General features: G+C 34.9%; 1 protein-coding gene across 2 annotated transcripts in view; it reads left to right on the top strand.

The window, feature by feature from the left end:
- LONP2 (lon peptidase 2, peroxisomal) overlaps window positions 1-24758 on the top strand; it is a gene marked incomplete at both ends in the record, with an annotated part of 80825 nt that overhangs the window by 14155 nt on the left and 41912 nt on the right. For both annotated transcript variants that reach the window (XM_084257657.1, XM_084257656.1), the window contains 4 exons: window positions 507-670; window positions 1921-2015; window positions 6744-7002; window positions 17675-17816. In XM_084257657.1, the coding sequence (XP_084113783.1) occupies window positions 507-670; window positions 1921-2015; window positions 6744-7002; window positions 17675-17816 (660 nt within the window). The remainder of the gene's footprint in view (window positions 1-506; window positions 671-1920; window positions 2016-6743; window positions 7003-17674; window positions 17817-24758) is intronic.

Genomic DNA, 24758 nt, shown 5'->3' with positions numbered 1-24758 from the left:
GTAGTTAACAGGAAAGTTATAGATAAGAAGATATTTTGAAAGTGGAAGATTTTTTATATGTGTTGAATCAGAGCAAAGAGCCCATGGTGAAAGATGTTAGAGAGAAATTTTATAATGTTGAGGGGGAAGAATGGAATTTATTCAGTTGCCAAATGGTAAGTAGTAATGTGTATCAGGAAAATAAATAGTGACTGCAGCAGTAGCTCAAAGGAAGCTAGTTCCTAGGTGTTGTAACTAGTATCCAGTTCCTTGATGTGTTTTTTGTTTGCTTGTTTGTTTTTTCCCAGACTAGCAGTGTAAGCAGATACCAAAAAATCATGTCTACCATATTTTGGTCTATTTTTTAAGTTCTGCTACCTCCATATGTGGATGTGCTTCCTAATGTGATTCTGAACTTAAAGATTTAGGCTCTGGCCATCAAAATGTTTATTCACTACTAACTGTAACTTTACATATAGCTGAGTACTTTATTTGCAATTTATTTACTCTCCTATTTTCTCATTTAGGTTATAGCAATACGCCCTATTAGGAGGATTACACACATCCCAGGTACTTTAGAAGATGAGGATGAGGATGAAGATAATGATGACATTATCATGTTAGAGAAAAAAATACGAACATCCAATATGCCAGAGCAGGCTCATAAAGTCTGTGTGAAAGAGATAAAGAGGTAAATTGTAGAAGTCATTCAGTCAATATAGTTTTCATTTTACATAGTAATCTTAAATATTGTTGCTCATAGAAACTTGAATCTGCTACTTTGAATAACTGAAAGCCGAGTCATTTGTTTCTTATTATTTGATCTTTTATTTAATGTAGTCATAGGTGTCTGTTCATCTTTTCTTTCCATTGTCCAATCATATGTTTCACAGCTTTCCTGATTCTCAGGTTGTATTGTGAACTATGGAATGCTTTTCCACAACCAGAATCTGATTCTTAAAACATTCTTAGTACCCATGTGCCTCTGGCCTGTACACCAGTTCTTGTATAACTAAATAAATCTTTAAAAAAAAAAAAAAAAAAAGAATGGACCATACTTTGTATCCACATAATATTTGTTCAGTGACCATTGTGTTCTTCACATGTCACTGATTTCTTTAGATTATAAATTCTACATAGCAGGGACTCTTAGTTTCTCAAATAAAGTACAGAGAAGTGTTACAAGGGCATTCCTGTAATCTCATAGTTAAATGGAAAGCCAGTTTACCTTAACACACAACATTGTGACTATGTTGCATTTTCTTTCAGTTGCAACAAGCCTCATTGAATGTGTTAAAGACTTGACTTTCACAGTTAACATTAGTACATATAGCTGAGGGATATTTTATATTAAATCTGATTAGTAAATGTAGAACAAATTGTGTATACTTTGTTAAGCACTGCCTATATTGTAGAAGGTATATTTTTTTACTAAGTATCTGATGCTAGCTTTTATTTATGAACTAATTTCATCTCTGATCCAACCAAAAAGTACGTGGCAATTGTGTTAGTGGTTAGGCTCTTAAGTCTTAGTGTGACACATAAACCAGTGTGTAAGTGTGATTTGAGACTCTTCCTTGTGAGATGTTCATACCTGGTAAGACAATATTTCAGACAGACTCAGATATAGTAGTCTCCCCCTCCTCTCCATTTGGTATCTATTACAGTATAAATTTAGTTAATAAAATGTTTCCATTAATAGCAGATTTAATATAATATATAAATATTTAATTTTGTTTAATAAACAAATTAATAACTTAAATTTACTAATTTAGTTTATTAAAAAATCTTTTTATTAACTACTTTTTAAAAATTTTGTTTTACCAAATATAAATATGCATGATATTTCTGACCAACAAAAGGAGATACACTAAATTTTTCTGTTTTTGTGGAATCCTACTGTAGTCATGAATATGTCTGCTATGTATTCTTTCCTCATAGACTCAAAAAAATGCCTCAGTCAATGCCAGAATATGCTCTGACAAGAAATTATTTAGAACTTATGGTGGAACTTCCTTGGAACAAGAGTACAACTGGTGAGCCAACAAAATAAAGCCTTTTGCAGTCTAATTGTCACTCAGAAAGTGCATGCAAATTCTGTTGAAATATTTGTTACGTGAGTTCTTGATGTGAATTATTAAGAGACTGAACTTCTATAATCTATGTCTTGCATTCAAACAGAAAAGGAAGATGCTATGTGAAAGTGCCTTTTTGTCTCATTTTGGAGAAAGTAGAATTTTATTTAATTAGTGAAATATGTGTTTCTCAATACCAATAGTCAACCGACAATAAATGTACTATTTGAGGTATTTGTCAGGATATAGAAACAGTTTGAGTTAGTTGGCATAAGTGCTAAATTGATACTGTAGGCAGTAGACTTTTTCTATTTTCTAAAAGAAATAATTACATATAAAAACAGAACAGCAATAGAACAGTTTTGCCATTTGGAAGTTTACTAAACAGCTATTTAAAGAGTTGAAATTATTTTCATCTTTTCAGTAGAATTTTCTTCTCTATCAAGGGCATTTGATTCCAGGTTTTGTTTTTGTTTTTTTTTTTTTTTTTTTTTGTATATATTATGTGTTTTCTCTTGGGATGAAAGTATTCAGTTGTCTTTCAACTGAATATTTATTATTGGACACTCTTGTTAAGTTTACGTACAAGGTTTACTGAGTTCAACAGTAAATAAGCTGTTGTTGGTATAAAAGTAACTATATGATGACTTTTAAAAATGGAACAGATGTATTATCCTGGTTAATAAAAAAAATACTGGTGAAACTTTATTTGCCAACCTTATTATGGTATTATATATTCATGTGAAATGTTTCTATGTAAAATGTTAATATAAAATATGTACATTTTGATGAATTTTAGAATTTTCATGTAATATAATTAAAACAATAAAGATATCCATCACCTCCAAAAGTTTTCTCATGCTCCTCTGTAATCTCTTCTTCCTACTCTTTCCTCCTTACTCCCCCTCCACAGTAGCTACTACAGGTTAGTTCCTATTCCCTAAAATTTTATGTAAATGGAACAGTGTATATATTCCTTTTTTTCCTTGTTCTTTCATCCCAATTATTTTGAGGTTCATTCATGTTGCTGTTTATATCAGGTAATTTGTTGAGTCATTTGATGTTTTGGGTTGTTTCCATTTTTTGGGCTACTGCATATAAAGCTGCTGTGAACTCTGCTGCTAAATTACTTCATGTTTACATGTCATGACAGCACATCTCCTTCTGGTTGAAGGTGTTTTACCAAACAAACCGAAGCTAAATTTCTTCATTTAATTCCTAATTCAAAATTTCCTGGAACCATTTTAGTGAGAGAAATGCAGGAGAATATGGATTCCCATTGAATTAGTTCCTTATTGTCCCCTGATGAGTTTGAATTTAGATGTGGTTCTAGATTCAGCTGGGCTGGTGGAAAATACATTTTGATTCAGGGTCTTCTGTTAACTCGTGACTCCCCAGTGTCTACTTTTTAAATGACATACTCTTATTCTGCAAGATTTAGAGAGGACCCTGCTCCCTCTTAGTTTTAACTGGGAAAGAAAGTTACTTAAATAGTTCTGTAAACTTTATATGTGTTTACTCTGCTTTCATTTAATGTGCCAAGCTCCCATCTTGGTATGTGGATAGGTATTTGTTTGTGTCATTGATAGAGTTGTGACAATTTTGAAACCCTATTTTGTCTTTTGACAGTAGTATAAGGGACAGCCAGATGACTTGGTAATGCCAGAGTCTTTTTTTTGAAATTTTATTTTCTTGGTAATATTTTGTGTGTTCCAGAATTAAATTAATGACTTAAGAGAAATGTGGTGAGTATGTAGTATGGTAGCCTAAGAATATTAAAATTGCAAGTTTGATTGTTTGCCATTAGTAACCTACTAGTAAATTGCTCTCAATTTCCTCTGTTTCCCACTTGTCTTATTTATAAAGTGCAATCATGAATTTTTACTAGACTTATAGAGAGTTTCTTAGGGAAAATATTTGAACATAGAGTTATGACACTCATTCTTTACTAGAACAATGAAGAAAATATGAAAAGAGGCAAAGCTGTTATTATTTTCACAACTAGGGAAGGCGGCCACCCACATGTCAGAAGGCCGGGTGTGTGTCAGTATTGGGGATGCATAGCTCTCATGCCTATCATGAAAATTCTTCTTTAGTGTTTCATCAGAGAACTAGAGATGTGTAAATTGTAGTATAAGAGGAGTCATGTTGAACTTCCAAACCATTATTATATTTACAGACCTAAATAATTGTTGTGAGTGTGGTTATAAAACCATGAAAATGTCTTTCAATTCTTGAAGGTTACCTTGGTGACAATACCTGATGGGGTTATCCTAATATTACTTCAAATAAAAATAAATAAATAATAAAATCCATGTCATAAAAAAAAAGTAATTTCTTTTTTATTCAAATAATAAATTGTCAGAGAGTTTACCTAACTAGAAGCTTACCTAAGTAGAGATTATCAAAAGCAGAGAGAAAAGAGTTGGAAGAAATGTTTGCCAATTTTCCCATCTGGAATAGGAGGAACCAAGTAGATACCATTTTAATCTTCCAATTGTAAATAGAGAAATATATGTTCAAGTAAGTTTTTAATTTTTTACACATAACCACAGTATTATTCAGATGAATAATAAAATGAATAATCAAATAAAATGTATCCTGCGTTGGAAAGATAAAAAATAATCTTTTATATAGCATGGAAATCATCTTCCTGTTAAAGTTTAAAAGAACTTTTTATAAACTTTTAAACTTGTATTTACATAGCATATTTCTTGGAGGAAACACTTTCATTGTGTTTTCAGGTTTTTTTCTATTACAAAGAATTCTGTAGTTTACTTAGTGTTAACCAGAAGTAGGTGTTGCATTCTATCTAGTGCCTTTTTTGTACAAGTGTTTTAATGGAAAGCTTTTCTCCTTGGATATAGTGGTTTAGTAAGTATATCAGTAACCAGTATTGAACCATCACTGCATAACTCCCTGTAACTTAATAAATTATTCTTTTGATAATTTGATTTACCAGCATCTTAATATTTAGAGCTATATGAAATGGCACTGTTTTGTATTTGATAGAATTTTGTGTCAGGGTCAACATTCTAAACGACTTGTAAAATTTCTGTTTTTCATTTTTATTTATTGTTTGGATTCTGAAGTCAAGAAAGTGGGAAGAAGTTTTATTTTTCCCTTTCCAAGTTGCTCAGCCAAGACTTTTACTAAAATTAATAGTACTATAATTAAATTATATATGTGTGCATATATATGTATGCATATATATGTATATATGTATATATATATATATATATATATAAATTGCTTAGCTAGGTTTTTATAGACTAGCTTGGGAACCAAACTACCATTAAGACCATTTTTTTCCCTGTAGGAAAAATACATAACAAGTTCCAAATAACTGATTGTAAGAGTGGATTTGTGTAGGCCTCCCTGGTGGCCTAGGGGTTAAGACTTAGCACTACCACTGCTAAAGCCTGAGTTTGATCCCTGGCCAGGGAGCTACCCACATGGTGCAGCAGACCTCTCCTATCTCACCCACTGCTCCCCTCAGCAGTGTATTTCAGTAGATCTTCCTGTTCTGCATCCCACTCTGTCTCTGGTGAATTCTCTCACCCCCACACCTGTGGCCTACACTCCAGTTCCTCGCAAAATAAATAAATACATTTAAAATAAAAAAAGAGTAGATTTGTGTATGTTTTTCCTTCCCCATCCCCTTCTTTCACTGACAGTATGACATTGTGTATTTTCTCCTGCCTGCCATCAGCTGATGAGTGCAATTTTGGCTTCAGTGACCTAGTGTTTAAGTATTTTAAGTACTAAAGCATTCACCTGATAAAGCTTGACTCTAGAAACAAAGTCTAACTTCTGGTGAGACTTCAATCAATAGAACTTGACAATTTTTTATGTCTTAATTTTTTTTAACCTAGCACTTCTGCTTATAGAAGATTAGCTGAAGGAAATATTTATGCATCTATATGGAGATTTAGTTACAAGGATATACAGTGAAGTATACTTTTTAAAGATTTGTAATCATCCTAAATGCTGAGCAATATGAAATTATTTAAGTGAACATAGATCATTAATGAGATCTTATGTAGCCACTAAAGTGTTATTGAAAAATACATATGATCCTGAAAGATATCATGATGTATTACATAGAAAAGCAGCGTAGTGTACAAAATTTGAAGGTATCATGTGATACTATTTTTAAAAAGAAGTGTGTGAGTACATGCTCGTGCAAGCATGGGTGCCCACACACGCACACATAGAACCTGAAATAATACATATCAAAGTGAAGGCAGTAATGTGGGGAAGGCATGAGACTATGGGGTACTGGTGCCTTTTTTTTTTTTTTTTTTTTTTTTTTAGTGTCAGTTTTCTGGAATGATCACATAATCTGTAATAAAAAAAAAAAACACTTAAAAAGAGCAAATGCCAGCACAAATAGAATATGGAGAAATTACATCTCCATAGAAAACAGTGTATCTAGAAAATAATTGTAACTGAAATAATATGCATTAACTCCTTGAGTTTTCAATTGTGTAGTGCCAACTATTTCTGTAAATACCGAAACTTCTTAAGCAGAAAAACCAAGTTTGAATCTCCCCAAGGACTTGTTTAGAAGGATCCAAGTCTTATCGCATCTTTTTTTCTAAAAAAGATTTTGCCCTTGCCAGGCTTGAAATGTGTTCGTTTAAAAATTTTATGTGCTCAGATTATTTCTGTTGGGTTATTTGACAGATCGTCTGGACATTCGAGCAGCCCGGATTCTTCTGGATAATGATCATTATGCCATGGAAAAATTGAAGAAAAGAGTATTGGAATACTTGGCTGTCAGACAGCTGAAAAACAACCTGAAGGGCCCCATTCTCTGCTTTGTTGGCCCTCCTGGAGTTGGTAAAACAAGTGTGGGACGATCAGTGGCCAAGACTTTAGGGCGAGAGTTCCACAGGATTGCACTTGGAGGGGTGTGCGATCAATCTGACATTCGAGGACACAGGTAGAAATCTTTCGGTTTAGTCTCTGATTCGCCTTCCTATTCAGTTGAGGCTAAGGCATAATATTTATCTTTTTCTCGGGTCAATTTGGGGTCCCTTGAATGGGAAGGACTTACACAGTACTTGTTATCTAGCCTAGAGCCTCCACCATCATGATGTAACCAAGCTAACCTTCACCATATTGACAGTGAAGAATGAGTCTGTGCCCCCGCTTTTTTGCAGTCTCATTTGAATTAGAATTGTAAGTGGCTTATGATTAGATGTTATATCTTCACACTTAATTTTGGCCTAGTAGCAGTTCATAAACAATGACCCATCTTTGATAAACAAATTTGTTCTGCTTGTTTTTAAAGTTTCTTTTAAGAGGACTTGTTGAATAATGAGTAATGAGAAAGATTAGGATAATTATTAAGGCATATTCTTGCATTTTTTACAGACTCTATATAAAAATAAGACTCAGAACTCATGTAATATTCTTTATTTCGTTCTCTCTGATTTACGTTGCTCGGGTTGGAAGTTGCCTCGGGAAGATTAAACCTCTATTTCATGGTTTAAGGGTCTCATAGCACTTACAATTTGTGAGAAAACATACCTGCCATGTATGTATTAAAGAGTATTTTAAAATGAAGAACATTAAAAATGTAGAAGTCACAAACTACTTATAAAAGAATACAGTGTTGTACATCTGAAACTGATTAGTATATCTCAACTAAGAAAATTTTTTTGCAGAAGCACCTTAACTTCTAGTAGAAAGTAACAAAACTGAAGGTGATACATCTGTCCTCAAGACCATACCCTCAATCTTAAAGTTATTAAAGTAGTCCACATTATAAATGAAGGCATTGCCCAGCACCCCAACCCAAGCAGTGAACAACTGCCAGTGACCAAGAGTAATTTGATGCATATTTACAATTTGGAGGAGATGGATTACACTTGGAATGAGGGGCATGGGAATGATTGTTTTATAATATCTTATTTCCATTTGCCTCATTCAGAAGATCACTAGCCTTAGATGGCCTGGGAAACTATCAGAAACTGATAAATGGTTGTTACTACTATCTTTTATTTGTTTATATACATTTGTTAGGCGTTGAAGAAAAATCTTTCCAAGATTTTGAAAATGAGCAATTTGGGTCATTCTTTCTGGAAATTTCAAAAGATATTTTTGTTGCCTGCTTAGACTTTTCTTAATTCTCACAGGCACCACTAGAGGCTGTAGTTTGCTTTTGTAAAGAAATGAGATCATTATTCTTTGAAGTCTTGGAGTAAGTCTTCTTTCTCATTTTAGCTTTAGAGCTTTTGGGAGATGTTCCCCATTCAAGTGAGTTGATTCATGCACTGAAAAGTTTCAGTACTTTATTCTTTCTCTTGTTGCATGTAGCACAGTGTAAGTATTATGTAAGTATTTGATGGAATTTAGAGAGTAAGTTTGTGGAATTACTGTCAAGTGGAATTAATGTCATGACACATGGGCAATCTGTATTTCTTTCCACATTTGTGTTGATTATTCAGTAAGGCTTGGAAAGCACAGTGAGCATTCACTAAATATTAGCTTTAATTATTATTTTAATTCTAAATTCTGAGGAACAAGTTTTGGATTAAATTTCACTATAACTTATATAATCTGCTTTTTAAATGTACTTTTTCTCAGCATTATTATTTAACTTGTGGCAGAATTGTGGGGGAAAAATATTTTTTATGTTTCCTATCAGTGGATAATGTGTTATGTTGTAATTCTCACCAGTTCTTGTGAACATTAGATTTAAACAGATCTCTGTGTGGACTCTTTACTGATAGAGATAGAATTTGTTTTTACAATGTCTATATTGTCATGTTTGTGATTATTACCGAGATTGGAATTTAAAGCAAGTAAGAATTTACTTGATGCGTCTTTTGTAGATGGAGCTTGGGTAGTTGCCTAAATGTATCTTAATATAAGCTTTTTACTAATGTATGATATGTATAGTGATTGTTGCCAAATAGGAATCTGTATTTATTAGTGAATCATTCTACACCTACCTACTCAATGATCAAAGACTTGAGAATTTTTTTTCCTTTGGTAAACCTGTGTAGCAGGTGGAGAGTGGACTATGATGAAGGGGAGAGGGTGAGAATGATATGCATGTATGTGGCAGTTACTTACTAGAAGAGACTAGTGGGGAGAAAAAACTGTACAAGGACTTGGCACAGCCAGTGGGTAGAGCTTGTGGGAACAAGTGGTTCCATGTGACAGTTGAGGCATTTTGGAAACGCCCAGGTCTTGGCATTTAAGTACTGGTCACATACTCACAATTGAGTTCCTGCAAAATTTTGTTTTTCCTCAGCCTCTAAGTAGGCACCACTGTTCTGTGGTCTTAAATAGCAAAGGGAAAACAGGGCAGCTTTGTCTTATCTTCTGCATATTCTCTAGATTTTGTCACTCCCTTTCCCTGTTTTCCCACACACGAATGCTAGCCTTTTGCTTCAAGTATGTGTTTATGTGAAGGAAGATGTCATAGGATGGGGCTTGATTTTATAGACAGCCAAAGATATGTTTTTTAGAGCTAAATGATTATGAGGTGGGAAATGGAAAAGAAAAAGAAAGACTGGTTTACATTTAAATCTTAAAGTGGGAAGATAATAGTGATCTGGACTAAATATTGATCCAAAATGCATTTTGTTTTGAGTGACTTCCAGAAAGAACAGTAATGTTTATACTCCATGTTAACTAATGCAGTTTTTCAGTCTTTTCATTCTCCATTGGTTTTATCTCCATTGGGATTTTTCTGTCCATTTTCATGAACCATAAAATTGCTATTTCCTTCTATTGGTTTTTACACATTACAACTTCATATTAAATGTTACATTTAAGTAATTTAATCAGTTCATAGAGATTACATTTTAAATATCTAACAGTGAAATTTTGTGAACTCATGTTTGCATGATCATCTGTTTTTCATTAACTGTTCCATGGTGACTTGTTATGATGTATCTCATTGGTATTAACTCTTTGATGCCAATAACTTTATCGGCTGTTTGCTCAGATAATTATCGCAAGGAATCTTTCAAGCAATAAGATAAATGTACTTTTTATCAAAATTTAATATTGATAAATTTTCATAGTGATATTATAATTTTTTTAAAGATTTATTTTATTTATTTATACAAGCACTGGGTATAGTCAGAAGCACGGGAGGGTGAGAGAATTCACCAGAGCCATTGCGGGGAGCAGAACAGGCAGAAGGACCGAAGTACACTGCTGAGGGGAGCAGCGGGCGGCAGGAGAGGTCTGCGCGCCATGTGGGACCCTTGCCCAGTGGCCGGGGATCGAACCGGAGCTGCAGAGGCTGCAGGCAGCTTCGCAACCCAGCGCGCAACCACTGTGCCACTGTGGATGCCCTGATATTATAATTTTTTAACTAACCTAGAACAGACTACTTAGTGAAACAAATAAGTTTAATTAGTCTCTACAAGGGAAAAAAGAGAATAACTGGAGTGGCAAACTAATTTTTTTTTTTTTTTTTAGCATACTGTGCCAGCCATATAGCTTCCTTACTGTCAAACCTGTATTTGCATATAGCCTTTCTTTTCCTCTCTAAACCTTAGGCTTGTTTTAAGATCCCAACCCAGCGCTTCCTCCATTAATGTAAATGCAGTCAGTTCTGATCTTACTCTCCTCTAAACTGAGGACTTATTATCTTTTTTTTTTAATTTGTACAAGCACTGGGTACAGTCAGAAGCACAGGAGGGTGAGAGAATTCACCAGAGCCAGAGTGGGGAACAGAACAGGCAGAGTGACAAAATACACCACTGAGGGGAGCAGCGGGTGGCAGGAGAGGTCTGCGCTCCATGTGGGACCCTCGCCTGGCAGCCGGGGATTGAACTGGCGCTGCGGTGGCTGCGGGCAGCTTCGCAACCCAGAGCTCAACCGCTTCGCCACCAGGGGAGGCCCACTGAGGACTTACTATCTATTGTGCTTTTTTAATGATTAAGTAACATCGACCTCTGGCATTTCTAATACGTAACTATAGAGATGAAACAAATATATAAAAAGTACAAGCTCTGTAGCGTGGGTATTTTATTGTATATCTTATATTCTTTTGTATCAGTCCATACTGTTTTTAACACAGTGCTAAACATGGTAAGCATTCTCTTAAATGCTTTATGAATTCAAGTAAGACTAAAACGTAATTAACATTTTGGAAGCCATGCAATTTTGCATCCATGCAAATGAGCGTATGTAAAGATTTAGGAATGACTGCAATGAGTATAATGATTTGTGTAGACATTCTATATTACGAACTATTTTTAGTTCCTTAAAGACTGTTTTTCTTTTTGAGATTATTAAGATCTCTTTTAAGACTTACTGCTTTTTCCACTTGAGAAAGAAATAGTCTTGGTTGAAAATTTGCAAAATTAAAAATGATCCTCATGTTTTTCTATCACACAAAGGTAATTATTTGCAACATTTTTCTTTGGACAGTTTTTGCCCTTTTTTGTTTAAATGCAACAAATTTGTAATCCTACCCTTGCTTAACATTATAGCATAAGTGTTTTTATATTTCTAGTTCTTTTAAAAAACATTTTAATAGATTGCCCTTAAGAGTTGCGTAATTGACTAGACATGGAGGGAGGCCTGTTTACCCCCCTCCCCCATACTAGGAAACAGGTAAATAAAGACACATCTTGTTCCTTTGTGTAGGTGTCATTGGCCATAACAGACTGACCAGCCTTTTGGATAACATTAGATTTGAAGGTAGCTAAGGATGAGGCAGAACAATGAAATAGTTGAATCCCATAGGGCTGCCAGTACATGATGTTTTAATTCTTGGTAGTTGTTTTTTGAAGTATAAAACTAGACTTTTGGAAAATGAAAAATGCTGTTGCATAACTTAAAATTTTGAATCATATAGACACTTTTGTTTTTGTGCATCTTATATATACAGTACTTGAGCAGTCCTGATAAGCCTATAAATTGGCCAGCAGCAATTACAAAAAAAATGAATTCATATATTTTTCAATTTGTGTGCTTCAAATATAGGAAAAACTGGGTAGTCATGTATTCTGGTTGAAAAAATAATTGAAGTGAGATATTTTTTGCAAACTTTCCGGTGTGGTGTTATATTACTTTCTGGGTGCATGGTGAGGAAGAACATAAAAAAAGAAAATTCTTTGGCCTTCAAAAACAGGATAGTTTATAAAAGGCTACTGGTTTCATTTATTTCCTACTTAAGTAGTTTCTCTGGAGGCTATTTTGGCATGCCAATTTGTTATTAAAAAATAGGTTGCCTTTGTTTTGATGTCAACAAGAACATTTTTAATTTGTGTATTGCTACATTTTGCACATCTAACTCATATCCCATAGGTTTATACAAAGTATATTCTGTATCTTCAGTCAGTGAGTGGCATACTGCTGTATCTCCTGGTACAAGACAAGCACATTATATATAAATTCCTTAATGTAAAGTACTCACAGACTCCTATAGTGGCTGTCTTTTTGGTTTGACTTAAGTAGCTTTGGTTATACTAGTGCTTGCAGAATATCAAATGTAATTGAGGAATACTAAGTGCATCCCTGGAGTGTGTTTGGTATTCTGAAAAGATGAGAGTTGCTTCTGTTAGCTGTTATTAGTAACAGTTCTCTTTTTTTTTTTTTATAAATTTTATTGTTATATTCCCCATACAATTGCAGCCCCCCCATTCTGACCCCAATCCCTCCCCTCCCGCCCCCGCCCCCCTAAAAGTGTCTCTGGTTCATAGTTTTTTGTTGATTTTGATTTTCACTTTCTTATAGTTATTCATTTTCCTGGTCCCTTATTTAAGTTTTCTAGATTCCTGCTATGAGTGAGACCATCCGGTATTTTTCTTTTTCTTTTTGGCTTATTTCGCTGAGCATGATCCCTTCCAGCGCCATCCATGTTGCTGCAAATTGCATGTGTTTATCTTTTTTGAATGCTGAGTAATATTCCATGGTATATATGTACTACATCTTCTTGATCCAGTCATCTATTTTTGGGCATTTGGGTTGTTTCCAAAGCTTAGCTATTGTAAACAGTGCTGCTATAAACATAGGGGTGCAGGTGTTCTTTGGAATTGATGTTTCTGTGTCCTTTGGGTAAATACCTAGGAGTGGAATTGCTGGATCATATGGAAGCTCTATGTTTAGTAGGTCCAGAAATCTCCACACAGCTTTCCACAGTGGTTGGACCAGTTTGCACTCCCACTAACAGTGCAGAAGAGTTCCTTTTTCTCCACAACCTCGCCAACATTTGTTGTTGCTAGTTTTTTTAATATGTGCCATTCTCACTGGTGTAAGATGGTATCTCATGGTAGTTTTGATTTGCATTTCCCTGATGACAAGTGATGTTGAACATTTTTTCATATGCCTGTTGGCCATTTGCATTTCCTCTTCAGAGAAGTTTCTTTTTAGCTCTTCTGCCCATTTTTTGACTGGATTATTTTCTTTGTTGTTGTTGAGTCTCATCAGCTCTTTGCAGATTTTTGTGATCAGTCCTTTATCATTAGTGTTGGGTGCAAAAATGTTCTCCCAGTCAGTGGGATTTCTCTTTGTTTTTGTTATTGTCTCTTTTGCTGTGCAGAAGCTCTTTAATTTGATGTAGTCCCAGCTGTTTATCTTTGCCTTCACTATCACTGCTTTGGGTGATGTGTCTGTAAAGATGTCTTTGATGTGCAAATCACGTAGTGTTTTGCCTATATTTCCTTCTATGTATTTTATGGTTTCAGGTCTTATGTCTAGTTCTTTAATCTATTTTGAGTTGATTTTTGTGTATGGTGTGAGGTAGTGGTCAAGCTTCATTCTTTTGCATGTAGCGACCCAGTTTTCCCAGCACCATTTATTGAACAAACTTTCTTTGCTCCAATGCATAGTCTTTGCTCCTTTGTCAAAGATTAGTTGACCATAAATCTGTGGGTTTATTTCTGGATTTTCTATTCGATTCCATTGGTCTGTATGTCTGTTCTTGTTCCAATACCATGCAGTTTTGATGATTATGGCTTTGTAGTATAGTTTGAAGTCTGGGAGTGTGATGCCTCCATTCCCTTCTTTTTTTTTTCAGGAGAGCTTTGGCTATTCGGGGTTTTTTGTGATTCCATATGAATTTCATCAATAATTGTTCTATTTCTTTGAAGAATGACATTGAAATTTTGATTGGAATAGCATTGAATCTGTATATTGCTTTTGGAAGGATGGCCATTTTAATAATGTTTATTCTTCCAATCCATGAGCAGGGGATGTCTCTCCATTTCTTTGTGTCTTCTTCAATTTCTTTTAACAGTGTTTTAGTTTTCTTTGTATAGGTCCTTTACCTCTTTTGTTAGATTTATTCCCAAATATTTGATTTTTTTTGTTTCAATAACAAAAGGGATGGTTTTTTTGATTTCTTCTTCTTCAGATTTATTGTTTGTGTATAGGAAGGCTACTGACTTTTGCGTGTTGATTTTGTATCCTGCCACTTTACTGAACTGATTGATGAGTTGAATTAGCTTTTCTGTGGAGTTTTTGGGGTTCTCTATGTATAATATCATATCGTCTGCAAATAGTGATAGTTTGACTTCTTCTTTTCCTATTTGGATTCCTTGTATGTCTTTCTCTTGTCTTATTGCCCTGGCTAGGACTTCCAGTATTATATTGAAAAGCAGTGGTGAGAGTGGACATTCTTGTCTTGTTCCAGATCTTAATGGAATTGCTTTCAGCTTTTCACCATTGAGAATGATACTGGCTGTTGGCTTGTCATAGATGGCCTTTATGATGTTGAGGTATGTTCCTTGTATCCCAAGAATTTCAAGGGCTTTTATCATGAATGGGTGTTGCACTTTGTCGAAAGCTTTCTCGGCATCTATTGATATTATCATATGGTTTTTATATTTCTTTTTGTTGATGTGTTGGATAACGTTGATTGATTTTCGGATGTTAAACCATCCTTGTGTCCCTGGAATGAATCCTACTTGGTCGTGGTGAATTATCTTATGGATACATTGTTGGATTCTGATAGCTAAAATTTTATTGAGGATTTTTGCATCAGTGTTCATTAGGGAGATTGGCCTGTAGTTTTCCTTTTTTGTGTTGTCCTTGTTCGGTTTTGGTATTAGTGTAATGTTGGCTTCATAAAACGTGTTTGGTATTGTCCCTTCCTTCTCAATTTTTTGGAAAAGTTTGTGAAGGATAGGCACTAATTCGTCTCTGAATGTTTGGTAGAATTCATTTGTAAATCCATCAGGTCCTGGGCTTTTGTTTTTGGGGAGGTTTTTGATTACCATTTCAATTTCGCTAATTGTAATTGGTCTGTTTAGGTGTTCTATTTCTTCTTTATCTAGCTTTGGGTGATTGTAGAGTTGTAGGAATTTGTCCATCTCCTCTAGATTGTTAAACTTGTTTCCATATAACTGTTCATAGTAGAGTAATAGTTCTCTTAACATCTTCCAGAAGCTTGCTGTGTGCCAGGCAGTAAGCTGTGTGCTTTACTTACACTGAGCTCTCTCAGAATCCTCCTGTAATCCATGAGGTTGGCACTACTGCCACCATTTTACCAGTGAGAAAACTGGGCCTTAGATAATTTGTCCAAAGTAACATTCACAGACTTGTCTGACCCTAGCAGGTATAATAGAAAGATATCTGGGTGCTGGCATGGTGTTTCTGGTGTCCTTAAGTAGGAAACACAAGCTTGTGTTTGGGGAACAACTTTAACAGCTCTATCCAGTAGCTACTTTATAATAAGACTCACTTTCTGTCACCAAAGTGCTCACTGGTTTTTGGAGGAGGCTATGTACTTGGTACCCATGAATGAAAACTGGGTTATAAGTGGGTTATCAGTTGAACTAAGGGCCAGGAAATTGTTGTAGATGTTGCATTTGGGGAATTACCTTGTGAGAGCGGGTCAGAAGTCTCTCAGAATTGCTTGGATTCACAGACAGAAAGGGTAGTAAGGACAGAAGGCACCATATTAACAAAGGAAAAAAGCATAAGGGGACAGGGTCAGTAGGATCTTGGTGATATATGAAAGGGGAGAGGAAGGGCAGTGAGTTAGGAAATCATGGAAAGTGAATTGTGAAGAACCTTGAATTCCAGACAGAAAAAGAATTCAGGCCTTACCTCTCTAGGTTCTGCAAAGCTAGAGAAAGTTGAGGAGGAAATGTTTGTATACAGTGACTATAGCTAGATTTCCACTTCTTTACAAAGGATAGCTAGAATATTTTCTCTCCACAACTTTATGTCTGGAATTGTCATTTCCTATTATTGAAGCCTACCTGTCAAAAACAGTAAGAAAAGGAAAAGAAATGAGTGCAGCAAGAGCTGATGTCTGGCGGTTATGAGGTTTAAACTTTTTTCCCTTTCCTACTGCTCTTAAGAATCAAAGAATAACAGCAAATCTGTAAGTTTTCTACAGAAACAATTTCAGAGAATTCACTAGTTTTGACTTGTCCTTCCTGTATTCCATTCTAGAAAGCTAATTGTGCTAATCCTGTGTTAACTTTTAGGGTATCTGGTTCCAGGGCCTCGGTCACTCTCCCTGAACAAAAGCCATTCCCACAATATTTTTAAGACTTTTTTGTGTTTTCAAAGGTCATTTTGTCCATTTTGTCATGTCTACTTTAGGTTAGTCATGTGGCAGCATTTAGACCCACTGCCTCATTCAGCCTTGCACAGCCGGAGAGGTAATGGCTGCAGTTCCACTTAGCACTGGTCGAATGCAGTCACCCCAGTATGCCTTTTCACAGACGTTTGCTCCACGCATGCCCAGGCAGCAAGGTTGTAATCAAAATTAGGAAACTGCTACTTGAAGTTTTGCTGCCTTTTTTAAAAAAGACACATTTTTGGTTTGACAAACATTTGTTTTTATTTCATGCCATGCTACGTCTGTCATATTATGGAAATGATTCTTGTTTAGATATGATAAAACACTCTAACATTGTAATGCACAGTGTTAAAAACACTTTTGGGTTTCCAGTTAAGTGTGTAAGGATGAACACGGTTTTCTTCAGAAGACCAGAATCAATAGAATTTTGATAAAATACTGTTAACCACAGGACTTCTTGCCACAATTAATAACAAATCATTGCCTCTGAAAATAAAGGGCATTTTGGATTTTTCCTATTTTTTTTTTTAATCTCTATTTTGAGTAGCCTTTGAACTAATTCTGACTTCCTTCATGAACATGCTGATGATTTAGCCAGCCCTGGGGCAACTACAACAAAGTGTAAAAAGGTGGTTGTGTTGGGGGTGCGGGTATTCTGAAAGACTATGAAAAGCTTGGAAATCGTAGGGTCTTTTGGACGTTGTGGATTCTTTTTTGTTCATTTTTCTACTAAAATGAAATATTACAGCCCTTAAGGAAAGAAGAATAATACTAGTATACAGCGCTCACTGTTTAGCCTTCTAACATTGTACCCCATTTGCTGACATTTTGGAATCTTGAAGAGTAAGAACCATAGCTATGAAACTTAAGTTAATTTTTTTCAGTTTCACTAAGTAGCAAAAATTAGATACGATTCTTCCAACATCACAGGTCAGTCAAAATTAAAAGAAAATAAGAATTGAACTAATAGGGCTTTTTAAATCTATAATACCTCTTTGCAGTATTACTGCAAAAGTGGACTTTTCCCAATTCTGTGTATTGATTACTAAATGATACTGCTTTGCCCCTGGCATCTCATTGTTGATTTGCTGCTGCTTCTCAGGCGCACCTACGTGGGCAGTATGCCCGGCCGCATCATCAATGGCTTGAAGACGGTCGGAGTTAACAACCCAGTCTTCCTGTTAGATGAGGTTGACAAGCTAGGAAAGAGTCTACAAGGTGATCCTGCAGCAGCTCTGCTTGAGGTAAGATCCAGAAAACTCCCTCTCTGGTCACACTTGAGTGTGGATGAGAGTGGATGATCATGTGCAAGTAACATACAGTTGCATGGATTTAGTTGTGGGGGAGGGGAAGCAGTTTGGTATTTTAAGTTAAAATGTCTTAGTTTCTTTTTCCTGCTTTTTTTATAGTATTTCCCCTCGTTTGTTTTGTATTCCTTTATTCTATCAAACAGTTTAACGAAATTTCATGGATGTTTATTGCTTAGAGACCGATAGTTCTTTAAAATTATTGCAAACAACACATCCAGCAAGTCTCTTTTTCCCTGGGGCTCCCTCATTTCCTCTTCTGCCCTTTGGCCTCTTCAATTTTTAGTTGATCAGCTCTATTCTCAAAATAGCATGGCTGTATTGCTGTTCTGACCTTTCAGCTTTTTGTATGAGTTTATCATTTCAAAGAACTTTTTTAATTTCTCCGCATATTCTTTTTATAGTATCTCATTACATTGTCATATGTAATATGTTCGTTTCTCTCTGTGAGAAAGATCCCAGTAGATTACTTTTTTACTTTTTCTTTAAGCTGCTTTTATTTTCTGGCCTGTCTTTTATGTTAGAGTCTTTCATTAGATATCTGTTAATTTTTGATTGTGTTCATACTTAATACTGAGGCTATATGCCCATTTCCTTCAGCTTCCATGGAAATTATTGCTTATATAAAGTAGAATGTATTTCCAGCTACATTTGTCATCAACACAGGTACATTTATTCAAAATTTAGATAATCTTTTTTGAAAATTTATTGGAATAATGTAAAAATAGATCCAACTATTTGGCAAACAAATTTTGATAGACAGTAAGATTTGGTCATAAATATGAGTGCATTTCAAGGATAAGCTTTTGTGTGAGTGGGCAAATAAAATGCATGATATTTAGCATTTTAATATGGGCAATAATTATAGTTTTAAATAACACATAGGACCCCAAAGTAGAGAAGTCATTATCTATACATAGTAAGCTCCCCTCTTTAAAACTTAAAGTTCTTAATTAGAATTACATCCAGTTGTAATCAGATCAAGTAGTATATATACTATTTAAATCAAATATAATCTTCTGATACAAGTTATATAACTATATGAAGCGTGTCAAAGGAGGGGGACTTGACAAATAATCCTGTTCCATCTTTTAATAAATTAAAAACTTGAGGTCCAGGGTATTACCTTAATTTTTTATCTCACCACATGCTGCATTTGCAATATAAATTCTGAGACTATAGTAGAGTAAAAAGTGCCTTGAATACTGATGTTATGAGAAAAATGTAGGTGAAGACATGCCTGTTTCCCCCCCTTTTCTCTCTTCCTTCTTTAATTAGGGAAAGAGTGCTACTGAATGACCAAACTAAGCTAAATTAAACATGCTAATCATTACTTTTTGTTCTGTAAAGATCTTCAGTGGATTGAATAAGGCCCATCCACATTATGGAGAACAATCTATTTTGCCAAAGGTTCACTCATTTAAAAGTTAATCTCATCCTAAAATGCTACATGTTGACACATAAAATTAGCCTTAACAAATAGTATATAGAAATTTGGTTTTAATAAGCCCTTCTATTCGCCTGCCTTTGTGCTGTTATTGTCATCCAGAATATATTTCTGTACATTGTGAATCTATTGACACTATAATATATAATGGATTCTCATTATTCATTGTAATTATATTCTGTTAAAATTGCAGCAAATACTCAAATAGCTCCTAGGGAAATACGCTTAGATTCCTACAAGCCAGTTCACAAGCTTATCAGTTTATAACCTTGTTTTATTTGTGGTTCTGTTTTAGAGTTGATGTATTTAGTATATATTCATTGATATTAAACTCATGACCATCAGCACCATAACATCATGCCCGAATGACTTATCTAATACATGTATTTTTTTTAAATAATAAATTTTATTTTTATATTCCCCATACAATTGCAACCCCCCCATTCTGACCCCAATCCCTCCCCTCCCACCCCCCACCCCCCAAAAAGTGTCTCTGGTTCATAGTTTTTTGTTGATTTTGATTTTCACTTTCTTATAGTTATTCATTTTCCTGGTCTCTTATTTAAGTTTTCTAGATTCCTGCTATGAGTGAGACCATCCAATATTTTTCTTTTTCTTTTTGGCTTATTTCACTGAGCATGATCCCTTCCAGCGCCATCCATGTTGCTGCAAATTGCATGTGTTTATCTTTTTTGAATGCTGAGTAATATTCCATGGTATATATATACTACATCTTCTTGATCCAGTCATCTATTTTTGGGCATTTGGGTTGTTTCCAAAGCTTAGCTATTGTAAACAGTGCTGCTATAAACATAGGGGTGCAGGTGTTCTTTGGAATTGATGTTTCTGTGTCCTTTGGGTAAATACCTAGGAGTGGAATTGCTGGATCATATGGAAGCTCTATGTTTAGTAGGTCCAGAAATCTCCACACAGCTTTCCACAGTGGTTGGACCAGTTTGCACTCCCACCAACAGTGCAGAAGAGTTCCTTTTTCTCCACACCCTCGCCAACATTTGTTGTTGCTAGTTTTTTTAATATGTGCCATTCTCACTGGTATAAGATGGTATCTCATGGTAGTTTTGATTTTCATTTCCCTGATTGCAAGTGATGTTGAACGTTTTTTCATATGCCTGTTGGCCATTCGCATTTCCTCTTCAGAGAAGTTTCTTTTTAGCTCTTCTGCCCATTTTTTGACTGGATTATTTTCTTTGTTGTTGTTGAGTCTCATCAGCTCTTTGCAGATTTTTGTGATCAGTCCTTTATCATTAGTGTTGTGTGCAAAAATGTTCTCCCAGTTGGTGGGGTTTCTCTTTGTTTTTGTTATTGTCTCTTTTGCTGTGCAAAAGCTCTTTAATTTGATGTAGTCCCAGCTGTTTATCTTTGCCTTCACTATCACTGCTTTGGGTGATGTGTCTGTAAAGATGTCTTTGATGTGCATATCACGTAGTGTTTTGCCTATATTTCCTTCTATGTATTTTATGGTTTCAGGTCTTATGTCTAGTTCTTTAATCCATTTTGAGTTGATTTTTGTGTATGGTGTGAGGTAGTAGTCAAGCTTCATTCTTTTGCATGTAGCGACCCAGTTTTCCCAGCACCATTTATTGAACAAACTTTCTTTGCTCCAATGCATAGTCTTTGCTCCTTTGTCAAATATTAGTTGACCATAAATCTGTGGGTTTATTTCTGGATTTTCTATTCGATTCCATTGGTCTGTATGTCTGTTCTTGTTCCAATACCATGCAGTTTTGATGATTATGGCTTTGTAGTATAGTTTGAAATCTGGGAGTGTGATGCCTCCATTCCTTTCTTTTTTTTTCAGGAGAGCTTTGGCTATTCGGGGTTTTTGGTGATTCCATATGAATTTCATCAATAATTGTTCTATTTCTTTGAAGAATAACATTGAAATTTTTATTGCAATAGCATTGAATCGGTATATTGCTTTTGGTAGGATGGCCATTTTAATAATGTTTATTCTTCCAATCCATGAGCAGGGGATGTCTTTCCATTTCTTTGTATCTTCTTCTATTTCTTTTAACAGTGTTTTATAGTTTTCTTTGTAAAGGTCCTTTACCTCTTTTGTTAGATTTATTCCCAAGTATTTGATTTTTTTTGTTTCGATAATAAAGGGGATGGTTTTTTTCATTTCTTCTTCTTCAGATTTATTGTTAGTGTATAGGAAGGCTTCTGACTTTTGCATGTTGATTTTGTATCCTGCCACTTTGCTGAACTGATTGATGAGTTTAATTAGTTTTTCTATGGAGTTTTTGGGGTTCCCTATGTAGATTATCATATCATCTGCAAATAGTGATAGTTTGACTTCTTCTTTTCCTATTTGGATTCCTTGTATGTCTTTCTCTTGTCTTATTGCTCTGGCTAGGACTTCCAGTAATACATGTATTTTCTTCATGAGACACATCACAGCTTTGCACTTCGGAACTCTAGACAGCACTTCATCCTGACTTTGGGAACATTTTAAAACAGCAAAATCACTTACAGAAAAATGCAAAAATAAAATCTTAATATATCACTAGGAGGATGCTTGGTTAGAGTATAAGAGCTGAGGTGAAAAGGCAGAGCTTCACCTTGTTTGACTTTCACTGGAGAAATGCACCTTGGGTGATGTGCTTACTTACCCTTGTCTGAAAATGACCCAGATGTGTCACAAGTATTCATTTTGAAATTATAAATAAATCCTAGCAAGTAGGCAAATTTGCAAAAGTGAAATCCAACAAATAATGAAGATTAACTATAATTACTGGTTTATGAAGTCTTTTGAATTTGGTAGAAGTAAGAATTACCAGGCCTCCCTGGTGGCGCAGGCAGTTGAGCACTGCACTGTGAAGCTGTCCTCTGCAGTGCTGGTTCGATCCCGGCCGACGGGAGAATCCCACATGGCGCAGCAGACCTCTCCTGTCTCACCCGCTGTTCCCCTCAGCAGTGTGTTTCATCAGTCTGCCTGTTCTGTTCCCTGCTCTGTCTCCGGTGAATCCTCTCACCCTCCCCCACACACATCTGGCCTGTACCCTGGTTCTTGTATAAATAAATAAATCTTAAAAAAAAAAGATAAGAATTACCAAAATATATGTATACTATCTTTTGTACTTGCCAGCATGACTCCTTTTATTGGTGTTCTGTATTTCTCTGTGTGGATACAGTTTGGTGTCCTTTCATTTCAGCATTTCGTGTTTCTTGTAATCTATTCTGCTAGCTACAGATTCACCCACTGTTTACCTGGGAATGTTTTAACTTCTTATTTTTGAAGGATAGTTTTATTGGATATAGGTTCTTGGTTGGTACTCTTTTTTCTTAATTTTCTTTCAGCTCTTTCAGTGTATCTTAGACTGCTTTTCAGCTACATGGTTTCTAATGTAAAGTCAACTGATAATCTCATCCATACTTAATGAAAACTGTTTTCTCTTGTGTCTTGCAAAATTCTGTCTTAGACTTCTGTTTCACTAAAGGTGAATATATTGTCTAATATTTTCTGCTTGCCCCGTGGGAAGGTCATTTTAAACATTCCACTTTTGTGATCACCAGCCGAACCAAATAAATACAAATGCAGTCACAGTTGGTGGCTTATGGTGTTTATTTTGTTATGCTTAATTAAATGTATTAAAGATTTTTCAAATATTTTAAATTGGTCATAATTTTGCTTGAAAATTCTACAGGCGTTATTCTAATAAAGTTCTGTTATTACACAGGAAGTATCTATTGCTTTTCATTCTATAGTGTTGGGTCTTCTAGAATATTTTCTGCATTAGTTCCTTTATAACACCCTATTTTACAGTTGTGAAGTTCTTTAGTTTTCTCATTTATCTATAAATTAAACATCTTTATTTTTTCCATATCTTATAGATCCCTTTAATGGCTTTTTCTTCTATGTTCTAGACATTTTTATTAACTTTATCCTATTGCTGATTTAATTTTTAATTAGTTGTGTTACTTTATTTACTTATTTATTTACTGCTTTTTTTGTTGTGAAAAATTTCAGCCATAACAAAAGTGACAAAATATTATAACCATGTAAACTCATTACCCACTTTAGTGATTGTCATCTTGTGACCAGTCTTTTTTCATCTATTCCAAATTACCCAGCCTCTCTCCCTCCCTCCCTATTTATTTTGAGTCATGTCACAGCTCTTTCCGTTCCCAGTCATACTATGTAGCTAGGAATCACAGTCTTGGGATTGATGTAGAAAAACCTTTTAATTGAAAAGGCAATGAAACAGCTCAAGTGATTCTTAAAAGCGCTTCCATATATGGTGAGGTTGGACTGTGGAGCCCTGACTCTAAAGCTTGGGTGAAAAATAGAGGTTTGCTCACTGAAATTTTATTCCTACAGGGATTTACCAGTTTCCCTTAAGGTTTCTTCCAAGCAGTAGTAACTAGAAATTTTATCTGGCAGTTCTTGTTGTTGTTGTCGTTGTCATTGTTGTTTTTGTCATAGTTCTGATATTTAAACTCTATGTCCCTTTGAAAGGGGAGGGGAAGGGCACATAGGCTGGTGAGGGTCGGTGGGTGTCTTGGTGGTGGGTGCGATAGTGGTAACAATACCTGAGGGGAGAGCCTATACTTCTAGTACACAAAAAAACATTGTAAACCAATGTTATAGCAAAAAAAAAAGAAAGAAAGAAAGAAAAATATATTACACGTATTTTTTTTTAAAAATTCTACATACCTTTTTGTGTTTTCTAAATAGGAGAGGCAGGCAAATTGAACATCACTGATTTTCTCTCTTCATAACCTCAATGTCCTGTGATGCATCTTAAAAGAGCTCATCCATGGTTCAGAGACATTGCCTTATTAATTTTCCTTTTTTTTTTTAACCCCAATGTATTAAAATTTTTAAGGGAAGGAGACAGGTCTGACAGCCATTTCTAAAACATATTCAACATGTAGTTGTAGAGTAAAATTGGTGAAATATTTTAGCCATTTTACCTCCTTTTTGAATACACATGTCAGCTCTGTTGCTATCTGTATCTGTCTAGTACAAGTGAAAGTGACAATGTATTAAAGATTTAGAACATGTAGGAAGCACCTTGTACCTTCTTTTCAGTCCTCTGTAGCCCCTTCTCATGAGTGCTTGCAACTTGTCACCTCAGCACTTATCTAAAATATAGTCTCCTTAATATACATTTGTTCAGTGTTTTAAGAATCTAGTTGGAAAACTATCTTAATTTGCTCAATCAAAATAAGGGATTGGTATTTGCTCACTATAAATTTTAAGATATTATAAAATGAATTTTTCCTTGTGCTCTATCAGAATATAATAGCATAGTAATTTTTTAGTAATTTTTAGTAGTTTACTTGTTTGGAAATTCCCTTTCAGTTAAAGACTTTATGCAGGATTTTTTGATATTTAAAGATAAAAGCACTAATTTTCATTTTACCAGTTATCCAGGAAATATTTAACTGCACATTTACCTTATATT

Source organism: Talpa europaea, assembly GCF_964194135.1.
Source record: "Talpa europaea genome assembly, chromosome: 16".
NCBI classification, from domain to species: Eukaryota; Metazoa; Chordata; class Mammalia; order Eulipotyphla; family Talpidae; genus Talpa; species Talpa europaea.
This window is presented reverse-complemented; position numbering and strand designations above follow the sequence as displayed.